This window comes from Cervus elaphus, chromosome 11 (genome assembly GCF_910594005.1).
Source record: "Cervus elaphus chromosome 11, mCerEla1.1, whole genome shotgun sequence".
Lineage (NCBI taxonomy): Eukaryota > Metazoa > Chordata > Mammalia > Artiodactyla > Cervidae > Cervus > Cervus elaphus.
The window spans coordinates 96,265,878-96,291,436 of NC_057825.1; the positions used below are offsets into that span (position 1 = coordinate 96,265,878).

Genomic DNA, 25,559 nt, shown 5'->3' on the forward strand with positions numbered 1-25,559 from the left:
GGGGGTCTCATTAGGCTCCAGTTGGAGTCACCCCCACCTCCCCTCCCTCCAATTCCCAGCACCAGAGGTTCTCACCCCAGGTCGCAGGTTAGCATCACTAACCTCTGAGGAGCTTATAAAAGCGGACTTGAGCAGGCCTTCCCCTCAAACCCCAGACCCTTGGGAGGCTGCATCTTTGAAACGTGCGGAAGTAACTCCAAAGCGCAGTCAAGGTTGAGGAGCACCGTTCATCAGATGCCCTGACCTGACTTGCGTGCACTGGGTTTTGTCTGATTGGTTGGAAGCGGGAGAGCGCCAAGTGTATTTCTGTTCTACCGTCTTTGGATCCTGGGAGAGGCGAGAACACCGCCCCTCAAACCTTCCCAGCAGGCGCGGGGCGTGGCCCAACGCCACCACTGGCCCGGGGGTCCCCAGACCCCCGCAGGCCTCCAGCCCAGCTCCCTACGAGTCCCCCCACGGCCCGCAGCAACCCCCCACCCCGCGCTCTCCAGCCCTCCTCCAACCACGCGCCCCCCATGCGCGCCCCGCCCCCGAGGTCCCCCGCCCCTGCCCCGACCTCCACGCGCGCCCTGCGGACCCCCGAGGTCCCCAGCCCCTCGCTGCCCCCGCGCCCCCGCGCGCCTCTTCCCGACCCCCGCGCGGCCGGCTCTAAAGTAAACACCAAGGAGCGGCGGCGGCCCGACGGTGCCGCTGCGGACGCCTCCTCGGAGCCGCGGGCGGGTCTAGCCATGGCCGAGGGCGTACCGGCCTCCCCGGTGGGCGGCGCGGGCGGCCGGGGCCTACACAGCGGCATCATCCAGTGGTGAGTGGCCCGGCGGCGGGGGGCGGGGGCGGCCGGCGGATGGGAGGGGAGAGCCGGGCGAGGAAAGGGGGCTCAGCTCCCTCCGCTGCTGCCCCGGGACCTCCGGCCAAGTGCCGGGGGCCACTGCCTGCGCCTGGGGCAGATAAAAGGCTGGAAAGGACAGCCGTTCACACGCAGGAAGGCCCAGCGCAGCGCTTTCTAACGCTGGCGGGATGGGTCTAGACACACACACACACACACACACACACACACACGATGGGCCTTGTGGTTTTCCCACCTGGGGGCACACACACACACACACACACACACACACACACGATGGGCCTTGTGGTTTTCCCACCTGGGGGCACACACACACACACACACACACACACACACACGATGGGCCTTGTGGTTTTCCCACCTGGGGGCACACACACACACACACACACACACACACGATGGGCCTTGTGGTTTTCCCACCTGGGGGCACACACACACACACACACACACACGATGGGCCTTGTGGTTTTCCCACCTGGGGGCACACACACACACACACACACACGATGGGCCTTGTGGTTTTCCCACCTGGGGGCACACACACACACACACACACACACACGATGGGCCTTGTGGTTTTCCCACCTGGGGGCACACACACACACACACACACACACACACACACACGATGGGCCTTGTGGTTTTCCCACCTGGGGGCTCCCTTGTTGGTCTCTGTCAGACACACACACACGATGGGCCATGTGGTTTTCCCACTTACTGCTGGTGGGATGGGACTACACACACACACACTATCGGTCATTTGGTTTTCCCACCTGGGGGCTCCCTTGTTGGCCTCTGTCACACACAGGCACACCATGGGCCATGGGGGTCTCCCACCTGGGCGCTCCCCTCGTTGGTCCCTGCAGGAAGTAATCCAGCCCGCCCTGGAGGGGCTTGTTGGTGGGTCTGGGCTTCCTGTACATGGAGAGCACCCTGCTAGGCCAGGAGAGGAAGTATGTTTTCTGAATGTGCCATTCCGCCTGGGAAGTTCTCTAATTTAAGGCAAAGCTGTTTTTTTAGCACTGACAATGCGCTCCACATTTGCTTGTGAGGTTCACTTCTGGCTATTTAAATAGAGGAAGAAGAAACCTGAAGAAAAGCACCGCAAACCCTTGGGACTGATGAACTCGGGGGTTTGTAGCTCTTCCTAAGTAATAAAATAATTGAAACCAGCCCTAAAACCTTCCCTTTAGAAGGTGAACAATGAGTAGACAGCTGATTACTTCTCTTTTTAAGTTTTAAGGCGTATTTCTCAAGAAGGACTTTCTGAAAAGTTTCAGTGGGTGAGATAGAAAAATGAACAGTGTGTTTGTGATTGGAACCCAAAAAGTCTTAATTGGTCACCCCTTTTCTCCAAAAGGAGATTCTTGATGTCTTTTCTCTGGCATAAGAAAGAAAATCAAGAGAGTAAATATTTTTTAATGTTTTAAAATAATTTAAAAATATTGAAAACAATAACCACAGTACACACAGTATTTTCAAAGTGTTACACCACAGGACTCTGCTTCTTTCACACTTACTCAGACCCCTCATCATATCAGCAACCTCCTCACAAAAAAGGGCTCTGAGGAGGCCGTTGTCAATTTTCAGGTCACCCTTTAGTCAACTAGACTTTCTAGGACTGGAAAAAGTCTAGAGACTAGAAAGAATGATTAGAGATTCAAAAAAATACCTGGACCTTCTCCTCAGGTCATTTGTAAACTGGTGGGATGCAGGATGCCCACAAAGCTGGTGCCCTAAAAGCAGGATGGTGTTCAAGTCCTATGTCACCAGTTCTTCCCCTGCAGGCCTGGGATCCCAGGGGGTTGTGCTCTTCAAGCTTGGGAGGGCAGGAGGTGAGGAGGGGCAGAATTTTCCCAGGAGGACTGCTCTTTAGGCATCCAGTCTATGAGGTGCTAGAGAAGACTCTTGAGAGTCCCTTGGACTGGAAGGAGATCCAACCAGTCAATCCTAAAGAAAATCAACCCTGAATATTCAGTGGAAGGACTGATGCTGAAGCTCCCATACTTTGACCACCTGATGCAAAGAGCCGACTCACTGCAAAAGACCCTGATGCTGGGAAGGATTGAGGGCAGAAAGAGAAGGGGATGACAGAGGATGAGATGGTTGGATGGCGTGAAGAAATTAGAACCCTTGTGCACTGTCGGTGGAATGTAAATTGGTGCAGCCACTATGGAAAATTATAGCGATTCCTCAAAACATTGAAAAGAGAACCACTGTGTTATCCAGCAATTCCCCTTGAAAGCAAGGATTAGAACAGATATTTGTACCCCCATGTTCATGGCAGCATTATGCACAATAGTCAGAGATGGATGTAACCCAAGTGTCCCATCAATGGATGGATGGATAAACAAAATGTGGTCTGTACATAACAATGCACTGTTTTTCAGATATAGAAAGGAAGGAAATTCTGACACAGACAGCAACATGGATGAACCTTGAAGACATTATGCTAAATGAAATAAGCCAGTCCCAAAAGGATAAACACTGTATGATTTCACGTATATGAGGCACCGAGAGGAGTCAAATTCGTTGAGACAAAAAGAAAAATGGTGGTTGGCAGGGGCTGGGGGGCTTCCCAGGAAGTGCTAGCTGTAAAGAACCTGCCTGCCAATGCAAGAAACTTGGAGAGATGAGAATTCGATCCCTGGATCAAGAAGGTCCCCTGAAGGAGGGCACAGCAACCCATTCCAGCTTGCCTGGAGAATCCCATAGACAGTGTAGCCTGATGGGCAACAGTCCGTAGGGGTCCCAAAGAGTCAGACATGACTGAAGTGACTTAGTATGCACACGCACACACGGGCAAGGGGAGGGAATGGAGAGTGTTTCTGGCTGGTACAGAGTTTTAGTTTTGTGAGACAGCCAGAATTCTCTGGATGGATGGTGATGTACAACAAGGCATCAACAATTTCACAGTAATGAGAAGATACTTAATGGCACTGAACCCTGCAGTTTAAAATACGCTTTATGTTATATATATTTTATCAGAATTTTTAACAATGAACAGTTAAAAAGCAAACAAAACAGAACCCCTCCATTTGTAACAGAGCCAGCCTGGTGTCCTGGAGGATGTTAGAAGATGGTCTTTGCAGATGTAGCCAGTTAAGAGGAGATCTCACTGGACTTGGGGGCACGGAGGGGAGCATCCACAAGCCAAGGAAGGCCAAGGGTTCCTGGCGTCTGCAGCAGTGAGGAGGGAAGGACAGAGCACATGCTCCTCAAAGCCTCAGGAGGAACCGACTCAGCTGACACCTGGTTTCTGGGCTTTCAGCTTCCCCAACTGTGACAGCATATATTTCTGTTGCTTAAAGCCACCTGGCCTATGGTGATTTGTTACCTAAGGAAATCAAGACAGGGTCAAAGCTCCCCTCCATCCCCATATGTTGACTTTTCCTCCTTCCACGAAGCAGATGGGATTAACAACTGTGGCCTTTAGCTTGCAAGGAAAGTCAGTTTAGGCCTCAGTGTGCCTCATCCCAGAAAATAAGCCATAGGTCATCAGTAAGAAAGGAGATGCATTGTTGGTAAAGTGTTAGTTGCTCAGTCATGCCTGACTCTTTGCGACCCCATGAACTGCCACCCACCAGGCTCCTCTGTCCATGGGATTTTTCCAGGCAAGGAGACTGGAGTGGGTTGCCATTTCCTTCTCCAGGGGATCTTCCCGACCCAGGGATCGAACCCAGTTCTCCTGCACTGCAGGCAGATTCTTTACCAACTAAGCTACAAAGGAAACTCACATTGTTGGTAAATTCCCTGCTAAAAAATGCTTCTGTGTTTTAAGAACTGTGCTGGCTTCGCCAAGGAGGGAAGGTCAGTGGGATGAATTGGGAGATTGGAATTGACCCATATACATTACTGATACTATGTATAAAATCGATAGCTAATGAGAACCTACTGTATAGCAGAGGGAACTCTATTCAGGGGTCTGTGATGACCTAAATGGGAAAGAAATCCAAGAAAGAAGGGATATAGGTATATGTATAGCTAGTTCTTTAGCCTCTGAGCCATCTAGTTTCGATCCCTAGGTCAGGAAGATCCCCTGGAGAAGGAAATGGCTACCCACTCCAGTGTTCTTGCCTGGAAAACCCCAGGGACAGAAGAGCCTGGTGGGCCACAGTCCATGGGTCGCAACTAACACTTCATGGCCAGTTCACTTTGCTGTACAACAGAAACTTATGTAACTGTAAATCAACTACACTTCAATACAAATTAATTTTTAAAAATGAATCAAAATATAGTGGCTGCCCTAAGTCACTTGGGTTTAAAAGTTATGTAAACAACGGTTTCAGAGAAAGAGGGGAGGGGAGGGCTGTGCACACATGTCCCAGGTCACAGGCACATGGGCACTGGGAAGCCACATGGGCTCCAGCTGTCACCCCCAGAGGTGTTGACTCTATGGGGGAGGGGGAGTGGCCTTGTTTTGTGTCCTGGTGAGTAAATAAACCTCTATATCATAGTTACAGAGATCTTGGCTGCCACCTTTGTAAAGTTACATGAAGCAGTGTCTGCTGAACGCAATAATTTGGGCTTCTTTTTAATATGCCTGCACAGAAAAAAGATATAAAAGCAACAATACTGCACCATGTGGGAAGTCCAAAATCACAATCAACATATTGATACTTAACTCTGGGCTAAGCACAAAAGGGTACATTGCAGATACTGACAGATGAGCCATTGCATTCATTCAATAAGCATATTTCATTTAGTTAGATCCACCCTTGTCTCTGACCCTTATCAAAGCGTCCCGCTCTAGAAACACTGATGCCAACCTCCTCTTCCTGCTCTTACTCCCCACCCCACCCCCAGGTTGGTTGACAATTTCTGCATCTGCGAAGGATACAGTGTGCCTCGCTGCCTCATGTATGAGATATATGTGGAGACCTGTGGGCAGAATGCTCAGAACCAAGTCAACCCAGCCATGTTTGGGAAGGTATGTTGTGAAGATAAAAATACAGTGTCCACTGAGTGAAAAAGTATGCAAGTTATTAATAATCGATGAGGAAATGCTGGGATTTATTTGGGTCTAAGTGGATATAACCGGCTTCACCCTGGAAACCAGCCAGATGGTTAGCCTACTTCCTCACACCTTCCCAAAGCCGTCCCATCCTTTGTCCACACTTCATAGTGAGGAGCCAGGAAACGGAAGGGGTTGGGTTACATTCACCAGAGAGAATACAGCTCTGGCAGCCCCAGACACCCCCAGCGCCCAGCCAGGCTTGCCGGGTCACTGTTCGCTGCGCGGACATGCCACAGCTCAGGACCCCACAAGCGCTAAGAGCTGCCTTGTGAGGTCAAACAGCTGATCCTTCCCACAATTTGCTCATATCTAGAGAACTCTTGGGTTCCCAAAGGTTTCCTCTGGAGGTGAAGAGCTCTATCAGGGGCTTTGTTCAGACCACACAGTACGCATCTAACGTTAGCGCAAGGATGGCCCATCTGAGACCCTCTACATCCAACAAATATTCACTGAGCAACTGCTACGGCAAGCACTGTTTTAGATGCCGAGGGTACAGCGGTTAACAGAGAACAGAGAGACGTTCCTGCCTTCACTGCACTTATTATTTTTTAATTTAAGTTTACTCTATTTATGTATTTATTTTGTTTGCATGTGGGCATTCTGTACTTGCAGCAACCAGGGTTACTCTCTGCTTGTGATGCTCGGGTTTCTCAATGCAGTGGCTTCTCTTGTTGCAGAGCACGGCCTCTAGAGCGCAGGTCAGTCATTGTGGCACATGGGTTTAGTTGGTCTGTGGCATGTGGAATCTTCCCGGACGGACCAAGGGTCAAACCCATGTCCCCTACCTTGGCAGGCAGATTCTTAACCACTAGACCGCTGGGGAAGTCCTGCGTTTATTATCAATATATTATAGTTGATGGAGACAGATAAAGGATATAGAATATACCGTCTATTAGATTGTGTGAATGCTAAGTAGAGTAGAAGGAGTAAAGGGTCCGTGTGTGTGTCTGTGTGCGTGTGTATACGGGGGTGTGTGTTAGGGGAAGGCCTGTAATTTGAGGGGAGGCAAGAAGTAACATTTGAGTCCAGACTTCCAGAAGGTGAAGCAGTGAGTATGACGCTATATGAGCAAAGAGCAGAGCAGGCAGAGCCAATGTGAAAGACGCGAGGCAGGAGGGGGCTGACACAGCAAGGAGGCTGCAGTGGTTGGAGGGCAGAGACCAGGGAGAGAGGATCAGAGGCTCAACTCTGGGAGGAGGGAGAAGCCCAGGGGTGTAGGGGTCAAATCCTGGGTGTATTTGGAAGACAGCCAGTAGGATTTGCTGATGGAAAGAATTAATAGAATCACAGAGCTTAATTGTTATTAAAATAACAATAATAACTTTCACATTGCATCACATTTACTTTCAATCTGGCTTTCAAGAATAGACAGAATCCACTCAAAACAAGTTAAGAGGAGAATTTTGATTATTATCATTTTTTAAATTTTATTTTGGCTGCACTGGGTCCTCATGGTGGCATGTGGGCTTCTCTGATTGCAGCACTTGGGATTCATTGCCCTATGGCATGTGGGATCTTAGTTCCTGAGCAGGGATTGAACCTTCATCCCCTGCATTGGAAGGTGGATTCTTAACCACTGGACCACCAAAGGTCTCAAAAGGAGAATTTTTTTAGAGGGATATCTCATTTAATCCAATTGCAAGAAGTTTGACCAGACCTCATGGAATCTAGTGCTGCCCAATAGAAATGTAATAGGAGCCAGATATATAATTTTTAAATATTCTAGATCCTCCTTTTAAAAGTTTTTAAGGTGAAATTAATTTTATAAATTTTAAATTTCATCCCAAATATTCAAAATACTATTGTTTCAAGATGGAATCAGTATTTAAAACTCCCTGAGTTGTTTTGTCCATTCTTCATGCTCGATCTCAAAAATCAGATGCGTTATTTTACACGTTGTTGTTGTTCAGTCACCTAGTCATGTCCGACTCTTTGCAACCCCGTGGACTGCAGCACACCAGGCCTCCCTGTCCCTCACCATCTCCCGTAATTTGCCCAAGTTCATGCTCATTGCATCAGTATGCCGTCCAGCCATCTCATCCTCTGACGCCCTCTTCTTCTGCCCTCAATCTCTCCCAGCATCAGGGACTTTTCCAGTGAGTCGTCTGTTCGCATCAGATGACCAAAATACTGGAGCTTCAGCTTCAGTGTCAGTCCTTCCAGTGAGTATTCAGAGTCCATCTCCCTGAAGATTGGCTGGTTTGATCTCTTTGCTCTCTAGGGTACTTCCAGGAGTCTCCTCCAGCACCACAGTTCAAAGGTGTTAATTCTTCGGTGTTCTGCCTTCTTTACCGTCCAGCTCTCACAACCGCACATGACTACTGGGAAGACCATAGCCTTGACCTTATGGACCCTTCCCATGTACAGCCCATCAATCAGATCAGCCCATTTCAAGTGCTCAGTGGCCACATGTGGCTGGTGGGTCCCCTCTCAGACAACCTAGACTAGATTCTAAGTCACCAGGCATCTCCTCTCTCCCTCTGGGGTGTCTGTAAACCACAATGATGCCGCTTCTCCTTCCAGACCTGCTCCAGGCCCCATCCCAGAAGTCAGCTTCCTCCCCCGGTGTCACGATTTCCCATGATGGCTGCTTGTATGGTGCTTGCTTCCCAAGATGCTTTACTTGACCTTCTGCCCCAGGGCCCGACTCTTAATCTGCAGGCAAGAGAGGCCTGCAGGAAGGATGGGTGGGTGGGAGGAAACAGTCGGCATCTTTAATGCTTGGTCTTGTGACAGCCATCAGCCAAGGCAGGTAGCATTAGAAGTCAAAGAACAAACCACAAATGACCAAGGGCAAGGTTCCCACAGCCTACTACAACGCTTGGGCAGTTGACTTCATTATGGACTTCATTCAGTTGACTTCATTCAGACCTCTTTCCACCTGTTATTCCCTCAAAATTATCCTTGTACTTCCAAAAGACCTTGGAGGTCACTGGTCCAACTCCATATCCAATGACAAGCCCTTCAAAGTCACCTCCAGCTGGGAGCTTTATATGAGAACAGAATGCCCTCTTGGGGCAGAGGCAGGCCTGGGACTCAGCTGTGAGGGGGCAGCGTGTTCCTATGTGTCCGTTACAAGGAAGTGACTCTTCCCCTGGGCAAACAGTCCTCCCCCAGGATCCGTGCTTGGCAAGCAGAGCACAGGCAGATGGAAGGCTGCCTGGCTCCTTGCAGGCCTTGGGGCAGCTCACAGCCTGCAGGATCAGACCCCCACAGGAGCCCCCTAGCTGGTGCTGAAATGACCTTAGGATGAGGAGCCTGCTCCTGGGCCACAGAGGTGTCAGTCCAGCTTCCCTCCGGTTTCCTGTCTTTCTTCCCTTCCTGTCTGCCGCCTTTCTCAGTGTTCCTCAGTGGACAGAGTGGAACTGGCTCCTGACATGCCCTCACCTTCCATCCACTCACGGCCTGATTCTCTGTGGTTCTTCTGTTCTTTTAAACAACATGATAAGCATCTGTGAATTCACCACCCTGTAGGAACCATGTGGCCAGAAATCCCTCTCCCTGACTTCCCCAGCTCCTGGGAACCCCTTCATCATTATCTTGCCTTAATTTTTTTTTTTTAATTTTTTTGGCTGCATTGTGCAACATGTGGGAGCTTAGTTTTCCAACCAGGGATGGAACCCGTGGCCCTGCATGGGCAGCGTGGAGTCTTAACCTGGACCACCAGGGAAGTCCCTTTCTTGCCTTTTAAAAAAGAAGCTTAGTACATTTATATCATTTCTTTTTTTTTAAACTTTTGATCCTAACCCATGCCCTACCCCTCCTGTGACCTCTGGCAACAACCAGTCTGTTCTCTGTGATCAGTGAGTTTTTTTGTTTGTTTGTTTTCAGTTTTGCTTTTGTTTTGTCACTGTTTTTTAGATTCCACGTATAAGCAAGATCATAAAATCTTTGGCGTTCTCTATCTGACTTTTTATAGATTGCATTTCTTTTAAAAAGCCCAGTTTTAATTTTTGTGGCTTGAACTTTTTTTAGAAGGAAGATCATGTTATGTATCATCCTTGGGGACTTGTTCCACTTACTCTTACATCAAGACTCCTCTGCATTCATTTGATGGCTGTGTAATATTTCAGTTGACTCGTTCGCTCTCCTATTGATGAGCATTTGGGTTGGTTCCAGTTTTGCTGTTGTGAACATTCACATGTGTCTGCTACTTTACACGTGGAGCTGTTCTCTTGGGTGTGTGCCTGGGGGTGAATTTGCAAGCTGATGGGTTCTTTGACATCATTTTCTGAAATGATGGCTCCCACTGGGCTCCCACGGGCAATTCTGTGAATTCCAGTGATGTTTCCAAAGCACTGATATTCACTTCTCCACTGAATATTCTTGGCTCCCAACTTTTAACTTCCCTGCCCATTTGTTTCATTATGACTTCAATGTATTGGTGTTTCTCTTCAAAGATAGGTTCCCCAAGGGTACAACTCTGTCTCAGGAGGGCTCAGGATGAAGCTTTTATTTTTATGCTGTTTTTTTTTACTTTTTTGGGTACTAACCTTTTTATCCTTCCCTGCCATTATGTTGGTTTAAAGCTTGTGGTCAGCAAAAGTAACCCTTCACTATTTTTTTTCCACACGAATTAGAAGTAAGGTGGCTCAGTGATGAAGAATCCACCTGCCAATGCAGGAGACACAGGAGATGCGGGTTCAATTCCTGGGTTGGGAAGATCCCCTGGAGTAGGAAATGGCAACCCACTCCAGTATTCTTGCTGGGAAATCTCATGGACAGAGAAGCCTGGTGGGCTACAGTCCTGGGGGTCACAAAAGAGTCGGACAACACTGAGAGACTGGGCACAGGCCTCCCAAAACTGTTTTGTAAACTGTAAAACACTCCAGATAAATATTTTGTCCTTGTTATCCGATTGTTGTCCATGCAGATGGGTGTTGGAACCCAAGAGTGGTTGCTTCCTTATTCCAAGCTGTAGCTTCTTAGTTCTGACCTGCTGAATCTTCTAGACTCAGAGTCATCCAGCCGTGTCAGCTGCTGAAGCTCACACATATCCCTCCCTCGATAAATCAAAAGTGATGTGGGCACGAACGAGGTGTTAGGCTCTGGAGCTCCCTGGATGTCTCTGGGTGAGGTTTTCCAACCCACCAGGAACTCCCCAGCTGTCTTATCACTCAGCCCACATTTTGCCCTTTCCTCACTCAACACACTGGGACGTTTCCTCTAAGGCTTTTGAGTCTGGGCATCCTGGCACTACAGTATTTTCCTTATCTGGCAGCCTTATCAGATGGGAGTGGGGTGACTTGAGCTTGACACATTTGGGCTCTGGATCATCCCTGCCTCCTTTTTTAAGAAACCTAAGGCTCCTGTTCAAAACCTGTCTTCGATTTTCTTCTCAGTCATTTTTCCTCCAGGGTGGTCCCACTGCAGTGTTCTGAAGGAAGTGTAAAAAAGAGCCTCTGGTATGTGATGGAGGGCATTTGTCCAGCGTTTTTGATCTTCCGACTTCCCTTCAAATCCATCCCCCAAGACACTGGGGTCCTGGCTTTCAGTTCCTGTTGGGAATTTGCCCAGAGAATGAGCCAGTTCGGTGGTGCTGGTCTTGGAAAGGGACTCTGAGTTGCTGAATATGTGACTCAAAGAAGGGAGAGGAAGGGGAAAAGGATGTGATCCCAAAGCTTGTTTACAAGAGAAACAACAAAATACCCACTTCTCACTTCCTGCCTCCTCCCCTGGGAATGGAATTGATTCCAGGTTCCACATAAGTTCCTGTGCAGATGTTGGGGTGTTTCTCGCTCTGCTCCACAGTCCCGGGTACATGACGGGTCATCTCACTCCCAGTGCAAGTAACAGGCTTACGTGGATGAGGAAACTTCCCAAACGCTGACTTCCTTTTTTTTGAAGTAACATTTCCTGATGCTTTTCTGATTATGAAATAATACATTCCCTTAATAGAAAATGTGGAGATTTGAGAAACATGTACTAAAGAAGGCAAATGTTGGCCATGGCCTCATTGTCCAGAGATGGAGCCTGACCTCCCTAGAAATCCTTGGGCAATACAAAGCCCCGTTGTCATGCTAGTTTGCCAGAGGGTACCTGTCTAACAAGGTCCAGCCCCATGTGACATCCACACTCTGAGCTGAGGTTAAAGTGGAATGGTTTCCCCAATCCTCCAGCAAGGCTTCTCATGAGCAGACTACTAGGAATGGGGACCTCCTTTTCCTCCCTCCCCTCTCCCGCCACCTCTCTGGGTTTTGGGAGAAGTAAAAGTGGATGGAAAATTTCTACCACACATCTTCACATTTGGGGGCTAAGCAGACCCTTGTCTCCTGGTTCCCCTGGTGGCTTCTGCAGGGCAACCCTTGAGAATATTCTAGAATGCATCCCTGGCTTTAGTGAATGACTCATTCCAAAGCCTGACTGCCCATCCTGGGTCCTTGCTAGGCAGAATCTGGGGCCTCTCACCTGTCAGCTCTTTTTTTTAATGAGGACCTTTTTTTTTTTTTTTTAAGTTTATATTGAACTTGTTACACTAGTGCTTCTGTTACATGTTTTGGTTTTTTGGCAGTGAAGCATGTGGGATCTTAGCTTCCTGACCAGGAATCAAACCCGCACCCTCTGCATTGGAAGGCAAACTCTTAACCACAGGACTGCCCGGGATGTCCCCTACCTGTCAGTTCTTTATCACTTGTGGCCAGCGTCTGGCTGTGGAAGCTTCTCAGCCATAGTTGTCTTGAACAGGCTGCAGGTGTGTTGGAGCCAGGGCAGCGACCACACGCCTCAGCCTGCCCCCAAGGCCACTGGCCAGCTGTCTCTCGTTGACTTGGAGTCCTGTGCCCAAGCCAGACATTGAACGCAGGGGCCTCAACATCAGTCCTTGACGCTAATTCTTGAGTCTTCTTCCCCAGGGTCTGAGGTGATTGGACCACCCCATCCTACCCACTCTTCACAGGTTGAGGGGTGATCTGAGGGAGCCCCGAGGGGGAGAGGCTCTGAGGGAGCTGTGAGCAAGATAAGGCCTGAAGGAGCCCTGAGCGAGCAAGGCTCTGAGGGAGGGAGGGCTGGGGGAGGGAGAGTCTGGGGGAGCACGGCTCTGGGGGAGCTGGGGTGAGGGAGGGTCTGGTGGTCCAAGGGAGCTGTGGTGAAGAGAGGCCCTGAGGGAGCGCTGAGGGACAGCGGGTCTGAGGGTCTGAGGGAGCTGTGAAAGAGAGAGACTCTATAGGATCTCTTGATGAGGGGTGTTTTTGAGGCAGCTCTGAGTGAGGGAAGCTCTGAGGGAGCTGTGATGAAGAGGCTCCAAGGGAGCGCTGAGTGATGGTGGGTCTGAGGGAGCGCTGAGTGAGGAAGGGTCCTCGGGAGCTCTGAGTGGAAAAGGGTGCGAGGGTGAGGGAGCTCTGGAGGTTTGCTGCTCTGAGTTAGCTCTGAGGAAGAGAGGGTCTGAGGGAGCTCGGAGTGAGGGTGGGTCTGAGGCAGCTGTGAGGGAGGGAAGCCCTGAGGCTCTGAGGAGCTCTCTCCTGTCACTTGTGTTTCGTGTCAGTTTAGGTTCTTCTTCCTTGATTTGGCCTCATGACTTTGGTGTTAATTGTGCCAGACCTAAAGCAATTATACTCCAATTAAAATATATGTAAAGTAACTATGGAAAAAAATAATGTTCCAGACCTGCCCTCCCCTCCCTTTCTGAGCCTCCACACCTGGTCTGGCGTGGGCGGGGGAAAGTGAGGAAGCCTTCCCGTAGGAAGAGGTAGGGTCTGAGGCAGGCAGGAGAAATGTTTCATGACACGCCAATCCTCCCACTTGGAAGCTGAGAATAAAAGAGAGAGGGAGGCAGACCCAGAGACATAGAGAATATGGATGAAATCATCACATGGCCGCCTGGAACATCCTGCCTTCCTGCTCTGTCGTTTTGTAATTTTACCAGGATACGGGATTTCCCTTTTTAACAGTCATGCACTTGGATACTATGTTTGTCACGGACCTTTAGACAGAACAGACTTCTGGTTTTTAAAAAATGTAATTGGTCATAGATATCATATCAGTGCTAACAGAATGTACATGAGAAAGATAGTGGGTAGGGAGGGAGGTGGGAGGGAGGCTCAGGAGGAAGGAGACATACGTATACTGAGGGCTGATTCATGCTGATGTTTCACAGAAACCAACAGAATGCTGTAAAGCAAGCATCTTTCAATTAAAAATAAATAATTTTTTTTTTTAAAGATAGTGGGGATGGGGACTTCCCTGGTGGTGCAGTGGTTAGGACTCTGCCCTCCCAATGCAGGTTTGATCCCTGGTCAGAAAACTAAGATTCCACAAGTCACTTGGCATGGCCAAAAATAAATAAATGATGGGGGGAGGAAACATTGAGTCAGAAATAGCTCTCATTTAATATTTTGTAACATTTGCTAGCAAAATCTTTCAAATGAAAAGTAAATGAATAAACTTTAAAATGAAAATGCCAATCACATTGGAAAAAGGTAACTAGCATGATGGACTGTTCTGCAGTGTTCGTAATTCCCTGTTTTTAGAGGATTTTTAATGACAAGGGGAAATGTTTACAGTACAAGGTAGAGGAAGAAAGTGGGAAGCAGGGCTGTTAACACGGGAATTGTGATGATGCCTGTGTTTCCAGTGTAGACTTGCAGAAACCACTTGCACAGTGAGGCTTTGGGAAAAAGTCAGGCGTGAGCTGCATTGGGGTTTACGTGGTGGTTTCCTTGGAGTGGTGTGTTTCCTTCTTTATACTTGTCTGGTTATTCCAAATTTCATTTATTTATATTTTCTTGATGATTAGAAAAGAGGGAATACAGTTTAAACATGGCAAGAGATGAAGCTGAAAGTTCTATTTCTAAATTTTCAAATTGCAACTTCAAGTCTAACTTATTCTTTTAGCTCGTACGCTTGGTTTTCCCTGATCTTGGCACCCGGAGGCTGGGAACGAGAGGCAGTGCCAGGTAGGTTGATCATTTGGGTTTTATTCTAAATGTTAAAAACATACATCCTGAAAAATCACAAAATGGATGACCAAAAAGTGCAAAACTAAACAAACTATAAATATCAACTCTTCCCAAAGAATTCCCATAATTAGATTAAATTCCCGGTGCCTGATACAATTCAGGTGATGCCAGAACCGAATTTGAGTCTCTACCATCTCAAGAGATTGTGTTCAAGTACAAAAGTCACAGTGTATTTTTCTGTTTCAACACTCTCAGTGTTTAGACATGTAAATGTCTGATAGTTAAGTAATGATATCCCTAGAACAATAAAACTATTTTAATTACTCTTTGAACTAAAATTGCTAAGTGTTCCATCTAATTCGCATATTTGAATTATATTCGAGACTAAGGTACCCAGGTGATATTTTTAACACAAAAGGAAATTCCAGCATTATCGGGTGCATCCTGTTATAATTATCACTCAGTTGTCATTGTTACTTGTTGTTTGTTTTAAATCAAGAAAAATCAGGAGAAATCAGTGAGAGCAAGAAATCACTAAGAAGGGACAGAAGCCAAATTAAGGGAAGGGCTTGCCACCCATGAAGGAGTTGAAGGCTTGGGAAGTGTTTGCCAAGTTAAGCATTGGGCAATAGTTAATTTGAAAAAAAGTTTTGTTGGGCTGCCATGAGCCCATACAAGCTGCTGCCTTTCCTGGGCTTAGCAGAGGAAGAACCAAACTTCCTTCTGGGGGTTTGAGAACCTGACTCCATTCAGCAGAGGGAACACTGGCGTTGGTCTGCATTTCTTTGAGAAGGTCGATGGCAGAGACAACAGGAGGCTTTCCCTGTGTCATCTCTCAGATTCAAGTGTCATAAGTCGGGAAAGCAGAGGAGGACATACGTGAGCTTGTTTCAAATCCGGTGCGTGTGAGATAGTATGAAATGGTCCACCTACCAGAGCCCGGGCAGGCTGAATGGCTGATTAGCTTTTCCTTGATAAATGGGGTCAGTGATGAAACCCAGAGGACAGCTCTAAGTCTTCCTTGGCTAGTCTGTCCTGTCTCTTCTCTAAAGCCCACTTAGTGGTTGGACACCATCTTTAAGATGCTTTATTAAGATGGTGTTTAAGACCATGTTTATTTTTCAGGTATCATTACGACGGAATCTGTATCAAGAGAAGTTCTTTCTTCTATGCCCAATATTGCTACCTTCTGGGTGAAAAAAGGTGTCCCAGGTTAGTAACTGTCACTTAGGTATTTCGGTCATAGGTCACAGCCTGATTCGTATTAGGACCATTTGTACTTGAGTTGACTCAAACTGGCTGTTTGGCTGTTGTGCCAGTCATCCTTCTTAAGGCTGGAAACGTGCCCATCACATCAGCATGCCCCTGACATGGGCAGCGCCAATCTCTGCCAATGTCATCTGCCAGAGAAATGTCTACCGCCTTCACTTCCTCAGTTACGGTTCATTTTCACCATCATCTCAACAGCCAGGGCCATTTTGCACTGTCTTTGTTCTTCTCCTCTGTCACGTTTGACAGAATTGGCCACGTCCTTCTTGAAATTTCCTTTAGCCCTCAGGACTCTGCGTCATCCAGTCCCTTCCCTAGAATGAGCCCTTCTTGGTCTCCTGACCTCTCCCCTCCCCACCAGGGCAGGCATCTCCCAGAGACCCGAAGCTTCATCATTAATGATGTTTTTCGTACACGTTGGCCACAGGGCACCGCATTCTTTTCTGTCTTTCACCTACCGCTCCCTCCATGGACGAGTCCTCCTTCTGAATCACTTCTCCTGCTCCTCATCTCACCCACCCCTGGAGATGTTCTGTTTGGCCGTCTCCTGGATGTTTCCATCCAGAGGACCCACTGGTACCTCCCACTGAAGGTGGAGAAATTTAACTTAATTCTCTCCCTCCCGTCACCTCAGCCTCTTGACGTCCTCATTTCCATCTATGATCCCAAGAGATGGAACCTATGTAGAGGGTCACCCCAAAGCCCTCCCTGACTCCCTCGGGTCACAAGTCCTGTTAATTGTCCCCCCTTCTGGGTCTCCTGATGGCTATTTCTGGTTAGTTATTTCCTGTATGTCCTCATCATCTTACATCAAGATTATTTGCATGGGTCCTGTATAAACTCCCTCTCTTCACCTCACCACTATCTGAACACAGCCATGAGACTAACCTGCCCCCCGTTCTTCAGTTTTTCTCTTTCTTGCTCAGAAATCTCAGGAGCTTGCTCTTACCTCCTGCGTAGAGCCTACAGCCCGCTCTTCCCAGACTGGTGTCCGTCCCCAGCTCCTTCTGTAGGCACTTATGCACGTTGCCAGTTTCTCCCTAATGCACAGCCTTGGTTTCAGCCATGCTGGCTTTGCTCTGGGGACATCAAATGCGTGTCTGTCTTGGCTCCCATCATCCCGTCCTTGCAAGACGTCATACCGTCTCTCTCAATCCAACTATCAATCCAACCGCTTGGATGAATCCCCAGGGAATTACAGAGTGGAGAAAACCATCTCAAAGGGTTCCATGCTGTGTGATTTCATTTATAAAACATATTGAAATGACAAAGTTTTTTTTTCTTTTCTGTTTGAAGGGTAGTTGATTTACAATGTTGTGTTAGTTTTCAAGTGTAGAGCAATGATTCAGTTACACACACACATGTATTATTCTCTTTCATATTCTTTTCCACTGTGGTTTATCACAGAATATTGAATACAGCTCCCTGTGTTCTACAGTAGGACCTTCTTTATCCATCCTATATAATAGTTTGCATCTGCTAATCCCACACTCCCAAATCCATGCTTCCCCGACCCCACTTGCCTTTGACTACCTCATCTGTTCTCTATGTCTGTGTCCCTGTTCGTGTCTTGTAGAGTAGTTTCTTTGTGTCATATTTCAGGTTCCACAAATAAGTGATCTCATGTGGTATTTGTGAAAAGACAAAATTTCCTAATTGGACGACAGCTTCCTCCTTGCCGGGAGTCAGGGACATCGGGCTGAGGGAGCGGGGTGGGGTTTCAGGGCAGAGCCCTGGTCACCTTGTGATGGAGCACACGCACTGCGTCTCATCCGTGGTGTTGGGTGCAAGCATTTCCATAGGCGAGCTACATGCCCACATGCAGAAATGAGTTTAAGTAAAACTTGGGAAATCCGAGTAAGATCAGTGAGTTTGTATCAGTGTCAAAACCCAGGTTGTGATATTGTACTAGAGTTTGGCAGGATGTCACCACTGGGGGCGATCAGGCCGGGGGTAAAATTGAGCTCTCTGAATGATTGTTTTATTTTTGTTTGGAGCATAATTACCTTATAATGTTGTGTTAGGTTCTGCTGTACAATGAAATGAGTCAGCCATAAGTATTCATACATCCCCTCCCTCTTGGACCTCCCTCCTTTCCCCTCGCCCCATCTGCACCCCTCTAGGTCATCACAGAGTGGAGTAAGTCAGAAAAAGAAAAACAAATATCGTATATTAACGCATATATGTGGAATCTAGAAAAATGGTGGTGATGAACCTGTTTGCAGGGCAGGAGTAGAGACACAGACATACAGAACAGACATGTGGACACAGCAGGGGAGGGGATGGTGGGGTGAATTGAGAGAGTAGAATTGACATGTATATACTACCGTGTGTGAAATAGATAGCTGGGGCCTGCTGTCAGCAGGGAGCTCTGCGTGGTACCCTGAATGATTTCTTACTACTGCTACCTACATTACAAATCATGCATCAGGCCTGACCCTTCAGTCCAGGAAAACATGTGATGACAGGTCCTAGGGAGTGGCGAGTCTTACCCTGCCGACGTCTCCTGCTGACATCCATTCCCCCATCGGCAGTTAGGGTCTGGAATGTCCCTGAGTCTCAGAGCCCTCCTCACTCTGGCCTCTGTGTGTGTGTGTGCACGCACGCGTGCTGTGTGTGTGTGTGTTGAGGGGCCGGTGTGGGGGGCGGGGGGTTGGACAGGTAGCACAGGTGTTCGCACGGTGCCCTAACCAAGCACCTGCCCCTCTATCCTTGCACACCTGGAAGTAGGCTGCCCCTCGGGCAGGTTGCTATGTCCGCCCAGGGCACACCCTCAGGTCCCGCTGTTAAGAGCTCGCTAGCATTCAGAACCCGGAGGGGATCCCCCAGCCAACCACAGACCAGCATCTTCCTTGTACCCCAGAGTGACAGCTCCAGTGAGCCAGGCGCTTCTCTGAGGGTGCAGCCAACTGAGGTCTGATTTACACTTTCCTGCTAATATTTGCCTCAGGAAGGAAGAGGCATCTGGATTTTTCAAGGGCATCTTTTTTTTTTTTTTTTTTTTCTGGACCTCATGTTAAGGAAAGAAATGGAAACCACGGATGAGAGCATCAGCATAGAGATTTGGCTGGGAGCCAGGCTGGTGGCCGGCCGGAGTCCCTTAAGGGACTCTGGGGTTTTTTTGCTTTCTCATCACTGCCACCACCAGGCACTGCAGAAAAAGCAGGTGATCTAATTAAAATCAGTTTAGTCTTGAGATAAGCCCCTGTCTCCTCCCTGTCTCCCCATATTGTCCCTCCGAGCCCCTTCAGAGGAGAAATTCTACCGTCAGCTCTCTGCCACCATCCACCCCTCCCTCTCCCCCATGCCAGCGGCTTAGCAGGAGGACAGGATCCCTAGCCAGGGACCTCTTTCACCGGACTCCTCACAGGGGGTCCAGGAGCAAGCAGACCGGGAGTCCCGGTGTCAAAACAGCGTTTGTTTTCCCCGGAGGTGAGGGAGGGGCGGGCAGGGGGTGGACGACCGTGTTGTGGTGGATCCCACTGAAAACTGCTGAGGCAGCGTTTCCAAGAAGAGACCAAGACTTGATTTGCAAAACCAACGAGCAGCTTGAGGCTTTTTTTTTTTTTTAAGGAAAATGACTATAAATATGCAGCGTGTGCCAGATGCGAAGGAGTCCTTTCCCAACTCCAGGGTACTCCCTGCCCTGCTCCCCTCTCCAGGGTAACATCTCTATACAGGGAACAGACCTCCCCAGATCCCAGTCTTGTTTAGCTGGCAGCTGGACTGAGCCCTGGACCAGGGTCTAAGCGCTGACCTAGAAATTCTTGGAGAATGGAGGCCAAAGTACAAAATGCTCTGTTATCGTCAGGGGAAGGGGAGGGAAATGGAGAGAGAGCGTGTGAGTGGTTGTCACATCTAGAGGACCGGCTCTGCTTAACATGTTTATTCTCCACCTCGTAAGCAACATTCCTGGCTGACATGTCACAAGGAAAACTTTGTCATTTTCCAAATAGATGAGTCCCTGGTCTGTCTATTGTGACTTCTGAGATTAGTGGGACGGAGGCCCAGGTTTCTCTCAGGACATATGAAAACTAGCCCTTGCCCTCATCTGTCCTCAGTCCACACGCGTGCACACCCACAAACACACACACACACACTCACTCACTCACTCAGCTTTTCCAACTTAGCATATTAAAAGCCTGTAAGAAGCTTCTAACACTGGGCCTTCCTGAGTTGCGCCTGCCTTTGTTCTCTGAGCCTTTGTTCCTCTGCCAGTTCATGCGCTCAGGGGGCTGCCCGGCAGCCTGCAGAACCCAGGTCCTTGGGTCCATGGCTGGCTGGTGGTGCCCAAGGGAGCAGAGGGCTTGGGTTTATCTCTCACATTCATCACCCTGGGAGGGTGCGTTCAAGGGAGCCGTCAGCCAAGCGATTGTGGGCACCGCAGACCCAGAACATCACGGTGACTCCCATGGAGCCTTTCCCGTGGAGCCCACGTGCCCCAGCACCTGCAGGAGGTGAACCCTCCTGGGGCCAGCCCTCCCCACACAGCAGAGCTCTGCCGAGTCCCGGGCGGCCTCCTTCTCAGGTATAATCAGGGGTCCAAGTTGCAACCCGCACTTGGGCCATGTCCACCCCGTGCTTTGCAAGGCTGGTTAGAACTTGTTAAGGTTTTTTTTTTTTTAAAAACATAGGCATTACCTGGCTGTTGTCTAGCAGCTCTCAAAACATAGGTGTGGAAGATCCCGCCCTGGACTGCACCCTTGCTGGGGGGAGGTTTGAAAGCAGGTGAAGCTCCCAAAACATCTCACCTGTTCAAAGCACCCCTCACATCCTCCTCTCCAGCCCAGACGCCCAGACAAGGCAGCGTGCCGTCTGCTGAGGAGGCCTGGCTTCCGGTTGCTGTTTTCCCTTGTGAACGACTTAGACTTTCAGCAGTTTCAAAGGTGTCCCGTTAGATCATCATTTTGCAGTTAAGTTGCTCATAAAAATCTAATGGGAATAGACTTAAGCAATGTAAAAGCAACAGCCCCCAGCACAGAAAATGAGGAATCCACACCACTTAGCCACACTCAGCCAATCCAGTTTAAAAAAGAAGGCTGTTCTTCCTAAATGGGAAAAGAATGGAAAAGAATAGATACGTGTATGTGTGTAACTGAATCACTTGGCTACACACCCGAAACTAACACAGCATTGTTAATCAACTCTGCGCCAATATAAAATAAAACACATAACCAGCAAGGACCACTGTATAGCACAGGGAACTCTGCCCAACATTCTGTAATAAGCTAAATGGGAAAAGAATTTGAAAAACAGCAGACACATGTATATGTATATATATATGTATATATATATCTGAATCACTTTGCTGTATACTTGAAACTAACACAACATTGTTAATCAGCTATACTCCAACATAAAGTAGAATTTTTAAAAAGACAGTTCTTCTTTTCCACTTTGTTTCAAAACCCTCGCATCTTCCTTTGCCCTCCTTGTGTACATCACTTATATCACACATACGTGTGTCTTACAGCAGTGGTCCCCAACCTTTTTGGTACCAGGGACCAGTTTCATGGAAGACAGTTTTTCCACGGACCACGGGTGGGGGATGGTTCCGAGATGGTTCAAGTGCACTACATTTCCCGTGCACTTTATTTCTATTATTACTGCATCAGTTCCACCTCAGGTCATTCAGCATTAGCTCCTGGAAGTTGGGGGACCCCTGTCTTAAAAGACAGGAAGAGTGGAAGAGGTAATAGTGATTAAGATGTGAAGTCAGAGCTGGATTTCTGGCTCTGTGAGTTGCTTCTTGTTTCCTGTACATAACTGGGGAAAATAATGAATTATTATCCACTACCTAATGGATTGTTGTGAGGAGTAAGGGGGAGTTAATAAGGCCCTTAGCAATGGGTAAATGCTCAGTATATTTTAGTCATTAGTGTCATTGTATGTGTAATCAAAATTATATTAAATAGAGCTTTTTGCAATCATAAGACCTACTGTGATATGAATACATACATTGACTATTTAACTTGAGATATAAAAGTATCAAGTTGATAAAAAAAAATAAAGTGGGGAAAAAAATATATCAAGTTGAGAGACTTCCCTGGTAGTCCAGTGGTTAAGACTCTGAGCTCCCAATGCAGGGGGCACAAGTTCAGTTCCTGGTTGGGGAACTGAGACCCCACATGCCGCACGGCATGGCCTAAAATTTAAAAACCAAGTTAAGGGTGTCTTACCCAGGTTCATTCCCTGGGTCAGGAAGATCCCCTGGAGGAGGAAATGGCAACCCAGTCCAGGATTCTTGCCTGGAAAATCCCATGGACTGAGGAGCCTGGTCCTCAGTCAGACCCGAATGAGTAACTAACACACACTCCTAACCAAAAACAGAGTCGTTGATTCATGTTCTTTGAGTAAAAATGGAAATGAAGTCCTTCAACGATGAGAAGATGAAAACACCTTCCCTCCGCTGTCTGAGGCCGAACAAGTCTGGGACGTGAATTCGGTTTTATTACATTTTTATCTTCTTACCTGTGCAATTGCTTCACATTGTTGTTTCACTGCTGTTAGGATGATTTGCAGGGGCAAATGATGATGCCAAAATGATTCAAATGAAAGTCTAGATTAATGACAAATGATGTCAGAACCTGAGAATGTGGATGCAAATTGTAGTTAGGCTAGAAGAAAGCTACATGCCAGAAAGTGTATTAAGCTAACACAACACTTGAGATTTTATGGGAAAAGGAAAAATAAAAAGGCTGAGTCGTGTGGCATATAATCATGTCCCAGCCCTCTTTACACTGGACCCTTTTTAGCCAAATTGATTGTAAAAGCTAATTAAAGTGAAATGTGTTTTTCATGCGTCTACACTGTGCTAAGTGAAGCAGACAGTCTGCAGGACCCAGAACGGACCCTGACCTTCCTCTGACCCCCTTTGTGAGGCTGGGAGAATCCGCTAACCTTCATGCATGCCCTGGAGACTCTGAGCGAAGGTTACAGGCTCTGGGGGTTGGAAAAGTTCTTTTAGTGGTGGGAGATTGTTATTGTTTACACGCTGGTTGGTATCCAGCTCTTTACAACCCCATGGACCATAGCCTGCCATGCTGCTCTATCCATGGAATTCTCCAGGCAAGAATGCTGGAGTGGGTTGCCATTCCCTTCTCCAGGGGATCTTCCCAACTAAAGGATGGAACCTACCCCATCCTTCTCCTTCATCTGGTGTAAAATTGAGGCTCTCAGAGCTCAAGTGACAGAAGGAAGAGCAGCCAAGGATGCCCGTTCTGTTGTGGAGTTAGCTGCCACCTCCTTCCCCAGCTGGCCCTTGCCTGTCCCCCAGCAGTTAAATCTTAACCGCCTGGGCCCTGCCTGTGTGGCAGGGGCCAAGGGGACAGCCCGCAAGGAAGCCAAGTGACCTCTCCCAGCCGACTCACCTCCAGGTAACTCCTGCGCCCTGGCTTTCTGCTGTGGTGATTTGGCATCTTTTTTGTTGTTGTTCAGTCACTAAGTCGTATCTGACTCCTTGCAACCCCATAGACTGTAGCTCACCAGGCTTCCCTGTCCTTCAGTATCTCCTGGAGTTTGCTCAAATTCATGTCCATTGAGTCGGTGATGCCATCCAACCATCTCATCCTCTGTGGCCCCCCTCCTCCTGCCGGTGAGTTAGCTCTTTGCCGCAGGTGGCCAAAGTATTGAAGCTTCGGCTTCAGTATCAGTCCTTCCAATGAATATTCAGGGTTGATTTCCTTTAGGATGGACTGGCTTGATCTCTTTGCTGTCCAAGGGACTCTCAAGAGTCTTCTCCAGCACCACAGTTCGAAAGCATCAGTTCTCCAGTGCTCAGCCTTCTTTATGATCCAATTCTCACAGCCATACATGACTGCTGGAGAATGGACTGACCCAAACCTAAGGTCAAGGGAGAGCTCCTGGGACTTTAGAGAGGCTTGGAGGGGATGAAGGATGAAAGCCGTTTTCCTCCACTTCCTTCTAACTACCACCCATCCCAGGCCATCCCTGCCTTGAAGACCGTGCACTTGAGTCCAGAAGCAGAAGCAGAGTGTTGGCCTGCTACCTCATACCACATACACAGAACTGAATCTGTTCTCCATGACGTAGAGAATCTTTTCTCCAATATGACATGTGAACCCACGCAGTGCGGGGACATGGACCTTACATATTATTCCTTCTCAGTTTCCTTGTTCTGTGAAAGTGCCCTGCCCCATCCATTGACTCAGAGAATGTTATCATTTCTGAGCTGATCATTTTCAAAGCCCCAAATCAGGAAATAGAAGACTTCATTGGCATGATGATTTTTCTTTTCTCACCAGAGCAAGTTCTACCCATGAGGACATCATATTCTTGCTTCTGAAGGGAATAAACTTTTTTTTTTCATTTATTTTTATGAAGGGAATAAACTTTAAAAAAATAAATACGTGGTTGTCATAGTTATACAAATGAATTTAAAAACAAAAACTTTAAGCAGGTGATAATCAGCAGTTGTGGAGAGAAACTTGGAGGAGGGTTTAGAAATCAAAGGTGTGTGTGTGTGCTGTGTGCTCAGTCGATTCTTTGCAACCCTATGGACGGTATTCCCCCCATACAAATAACCTCACTGCAAAAGGTTTATGCCTGAGCTCAGAAATAAGGGTCTAACTAAAATTATTTCTCTCTTATCTGTTATGTCACAGTGGAGACATTGTTGCCTTTGAAAAGTCTACTAATTATAACCGCATTCTCCAAGAAGAAGGAGCAGTGAGTGTTGAATAAAATAGATTTGCTATGATAGACCCTGAAATATTCAGTAATTGTTGAATTAGATGCAATTGTTTTCCTGTGTATAACGTTATTATGGGCAGCCCTTAGCCACTCACCCCCTGATCCTCAAAATGATGCTGGCTGATAATGAGGGAGCATCTGGTGAGGAGGAAGCCCGTGGCTGTTCTCAATGGGCGCGGCAGAGTGCAGAACTGAGAAAGCCAAGGAGGATATCCTGACCCTGAAGCTGACCCAGAGCAGGCCATTAGGTTGGAGAGGATGAAGGGGACTCCCCTGACCCAGGTGCAGTCCAACAGGGCAGGCTGTGGGGCTCAACTTCCAACTTCCCAGGAATGCTCTCACCTACTCTATTAAAATGGAAATTATTCAAAAGACGTCAGGGAAATCCTGAAGAAATCATTTCAATACAGTCCTTCATGCAAATCAGGAGCAAAAATGCCTCCCCTTGTTCCGGGGGTAGGAGTAGGGTGGGGAGGTAAAAACAGCAGTGTGGCTGACACAAGGCAGGAATATTGAATTCACTTTTTGCCATGTTGCCTTTTTCCATCCTTAATGAAAATGTTTTACATTCTGTAATCTATTCTTCTAAAGGAAAGTCAGTGCCCCTTACTTCCCTGGTTCGTTCGGCCCTGAGATTTTTATATATGGCTGACCATTTCTGTAGTCCAGGGACGGTGACCCAGACAGGAGATGGTTTTAGTTCAAGGGTGGACAACCACGTAGACAAGCATTGCAGAATGTGTTTATGGCACCGGATTTTTCATAGGTCGTCTTTTTATCGTTTGTTACTACACAGCATTTGTGGGCTTCCCAGGTGGCACTA

General features: G+C 47.8%; 1 protein-coding gene across 1 annotated transcript in view; it reads left to right on the forward strand.

The window, feature by feature from the left end:
- Positions 1-739: 739 nt before the first annotated feature.
- Positions 740-25,559, forward strand: part of RFX8 (regulatory factor X8) — a 51,209-nt gene continuing 26,389 nt past the window's right edge. Inside the window, exons 1-2 of the mRNA XM_043917723.1 lie at positions 740-802; positions 5,651-5,774. Coding sequence (XP_043773658.1) covers positions 5,703-5,774 — 72 coding nt within the window. The 5' untranslated portion in view covers positions 740-802; positions 5,651-5,702. The remainder of the gene's footprint in view (positions 803-5,650; positions 5,775-25,559) is intronic.